The sequence below is a fragment of the Etheostoma spectabile genome, unplaced genomic scaffold (genome assembly GCF_008692095.1).
Source record: "Etheostoma spectabile isolate EspeVRDwgs_2016 unplaced genomic scaffold, UIUC_Espe_1.0 scaffold340, whole genome shotgun sequence".
NCBI classification, from domain to species: domain Eukaryota; kingdom Metazoa; phylum Chordata; class Actinopteri; order Perciformes; family Percidae; genus Etheostoma; species Etheostoma spectabile.
In genome coordinates, this window is record NW_022605588.1 from 1,086,069 (window position 1) to 1,089,448 (window position 3,380).

Sequence of the window (3,380 nt, forward strand, 5' to 3'; positions counted from 1 at the left end):
GGGTTTGTTAACCTATCAACAGTAAAAAAAAATTATTATTGTTTCTAGAGATGATATCAGAGAAGAAGGAAAACCTCGCATTCCTCAGTTCCAAATCCTAAATGCGAAGTATCTCTTTATAGGCGTTATTATGGACCAAGAGATTTGTTTTTCGCCACCTTCGTTCAGATTTTCTGCACTCTCTTTTTTCTGTTCTCACCAGCAGGAAATTTCTCCATGGAGATCTTTTCTTACCAATACTAACTATTAAACTCTTAAGGACTCTAGCCGTCTTCTCTGAGGGGAAAAAGATTGATGTGTGAAAATGCAACTTCTTCTTCTGTATGTTAATTAGTGGATCACAAACCAGGTTTAATGCTCGTATCGCCACCTATATTTTAGTATTGGGTAGAGTAATGAATGGCATTAATTAATGAGAGAGAGAGATTCCACTGGTTTTCCCGAGATGGCGCCTGCCTGAATACGTAAATGGTGCACTCTTTATACACTCTCTTTTTAATAAACTGTCTGTTCACTTACAAAGTTCTAAAACAGAAAATATTAAGGTGCGTCATTGGTAGAAAAATTCTAAGGATTTTGGATTCCATCCACCCCTAATAACAATGTCTCTGTCCATTCCCACCCCCACCCCCCCAGATCGCTCCGGGATCGAGAACGTGAACTCGGTGGAGGCGCTGCAGGAGACACTGATCCGCGCCTTGCGGAGCCTCATCACCAAGAAGCACCCCAACGAGTCGGCCATCTTCACCAAGCTGCTGCTCAAGCTGCCCGACCTGCGCTCGCTCAACAACATGCACTCCGAGGAGCTGCTGGCCTTCAAGGTCCATTCCTGAAGTTGTTGTCCCCCCATCCCGCCGATTGATTGACTGTCTGGGATCGGGCCTGGAGGTCAACACGAACCACCAGCTCCGCCTCTCCTCACCACCCAACCACACCTGCACCCCCCACATTTCTCCCAGGAGATTTCAGCTTCTGTTCCTTAAGTCCATGAATAGAAGTTAAGTCTCCAACCTGACATTTAAAGGCGGGAGCAATACCATACCATGTTATTGTACTGTAATATAGGGCGTTAACGCCCGCGTGATGGTAATGCATACATACAGACACACTGATTGATGCATATGTTTTCTTGCGTTTGTGTGTGTAGCATACTGTATGTTTGCAACTGTACACTTCTGTATAGTGTAGACTGGTTATTTTCTTTGCATTCATAGTGCAATATGTGACAGCTTTTTTGGATTGTAGCTGTATAGTTTGAAGTCAAGAAACTTAGTGTATACTTTCAATTTGAATAGATGCTGTGCTCATGTGATGAAGGTAAAGTTGTAGAGCTAAAAAAAAAAAAGTAACCACGGACATTGAATGACTGACGAGGTACATATGTCTAAAAAATAAATACAAAATGGACGACAATGAGAGGATTGTGGACATGAAGCTGCTAAGAGTCCCAGAGAAATCCTAAAATTTTGTTTTTAATGAATTAGGGAAGAAAAAGAAGGCTTCTCATGCAGTTGTTGCTATGCTGTGTTTTTGTCAAATTTCTAAATGATTTGGGCATTGTGACAAATCAAATGTGTCAGTTTCACTCTACCTCTCGCTGATTTCTGGTCATGTATCAGTGCAGAGACGGAGCCAGACATAAACATTCGGGGCTTAGCCCAAACCTGGGGGGGTCTGGGGGCCATGCTCCATTTACTGCGGCTGTATGCACTATTTTACAAGCCATTTGATAATACACCGCCTAAAAATCTTTACAACGTGATAGTTGCGAAGGAAAAGAATCGACCTGTCGAGCCTACCTCCAACTGTCTTCATCATTCTCAAACCAGAACACAGCAAATGTTGGTTCGCCTCTGGATCAGTGGAAATTGAGAAACACTGACCAAACGGATACATTTTCCCACTTCTATATTCTTTTCCTAAAGAGGAAAAAAAAGTATTTCAGAAGCTACATTTGCATTGCTATGTTTGGGTTATAAACTCTTTTGCTGTGGTGTTTCCCCCTCTCATTCCCCCCGCTCTGGCGTTTCCCCCGCTCTGGCGTTTCCCCCCCTCATTCCCCCCTGCTCTGGGCGTTTCCCCCTCTCATTCCCCTGCTCTGGCATTTCCCCCTCTTGTTCCCCCCGCTCATCCCCTGCTCTGCGCGTCCCCCCCCATTCCCCCTGCTCTGGCATTTCCACTCTCATTCCCCTGCTCTGCGTTTTCCCCTCTCTATTTCCCCTGCTCTGGCGTTCCCCCCCCCCCCCCCCCCATTCCCCTGCTCTGGTGTTTCCCCCTCTCTTCTCCCGCTTTGGCATTTCCCCTCTCATTCCCCTGCTCTGGCATTTCCCCCTCTCATTCCCCCTGCTCTGGTTTTCCCCCCTCCATTTCCCCTGCTCTGGGCGTCCCCCCCCCCATTCGCCTGCTCTGCGTCCCCCCCCATCCCCCCTGCTCTGGCGTCTCCCCCTCTCATTCCCCTGCTCTGGCGTTTCCGAGCCCCTAAACCAGAGAAATTTGGGAACACTTCTGACCCGTTTTGGTTTGGAACCTGCAGGAAGTGTTGCTGTCTCAACAGCCGCAAACGGAGACCTTTGGCAACGCCGACACTGACGCCAATGTTTAGCCGCCTGATTGGGTCATGACGTCTTGGCCTCGGAGACTAAGCTACTACTACACTTGCTTGGATTAACATTTGGGTTTCTACAACACTGTACAGACTTTAGCAGAGCGTAGTTAAACTGAATAGCTATTACTATTCCACGTAAGATATGATTGTAATGTCACTGAAGTGATTGTAATTTAAAGAAATAGGCTGAGTCGAGGTGACGCTGCTGTTCAGATATTCTGCGATGCCATCTTTTTTGTTCCTTGTCGGTTAATTCAGGACGTCTGGCCTTTTTAATATCCAGAGCTTGTGTCATTGGGTTAACATTGCTGACGTGGTTCTGTTCTCCTCTGTGAAATGATGGCAGTATGCATAGATTTCTATATAAATATATATACATACTATCATACATGCATAACTGTATAGATGAATATATCTATATAAATACATTTTATAAATGCAGTTTATACTGTGAAGTGGTTATTGAATTTGTCTGGTTGTCATTTAGTTGCACAGAATAAATTTATGTGATGTTAAAATTGAATTTAACTTTGAGTTGGATTGGGCATCAAAAACCAATTCCAACTTGGAACGGTTTCAGAAAATCACGATTGCAAACAAATTTTTTTATTGAAATCTTTTGAAAAATCTGGTTTTGAGTGCAGTCATGGGTAATATGCACAAGTTTTGGTTTCTGTAGCGGCCGCCGTACTTCCAGGCGCTTGTTGCGTTACAGGCATTAAGCAGAGGAAGCTGTGCTGCAAATTGTGTCTTTATTTTACGTTGAAAAGCCCAG

At 44.6% G+C, this 3,380-nt stretch overlaps 1 protein-coding gene across 2 annotated transcripts in view; it reads left to right on the forward strand.

Annotated features, from left to right (window-relative positions):
- nr1d2b (nuclear receptor subfamily 1, group D, member 2b) overlaps positions 1–1,345 on the forward strand; it is a 37,229-nt gene extending 35,884 nt beyond the window's left edge. For both annotated transcript variants that reach the window (XM_032511249.1, XM_032511250.1), the window contains one exon: positions 637–1,345. In XM_032511249.1, coding sequence (XP_032367140.1) covers positions 637–833 — 197 coding nt within the window. In that variant the 3' untranslated portion in view covers positions 834–1,345. The remainder of the gene's footprint in view (positions 1–636) is intronic.
- Positions 1,346–3,380: the final 2,035 nt, after the last annotated feature.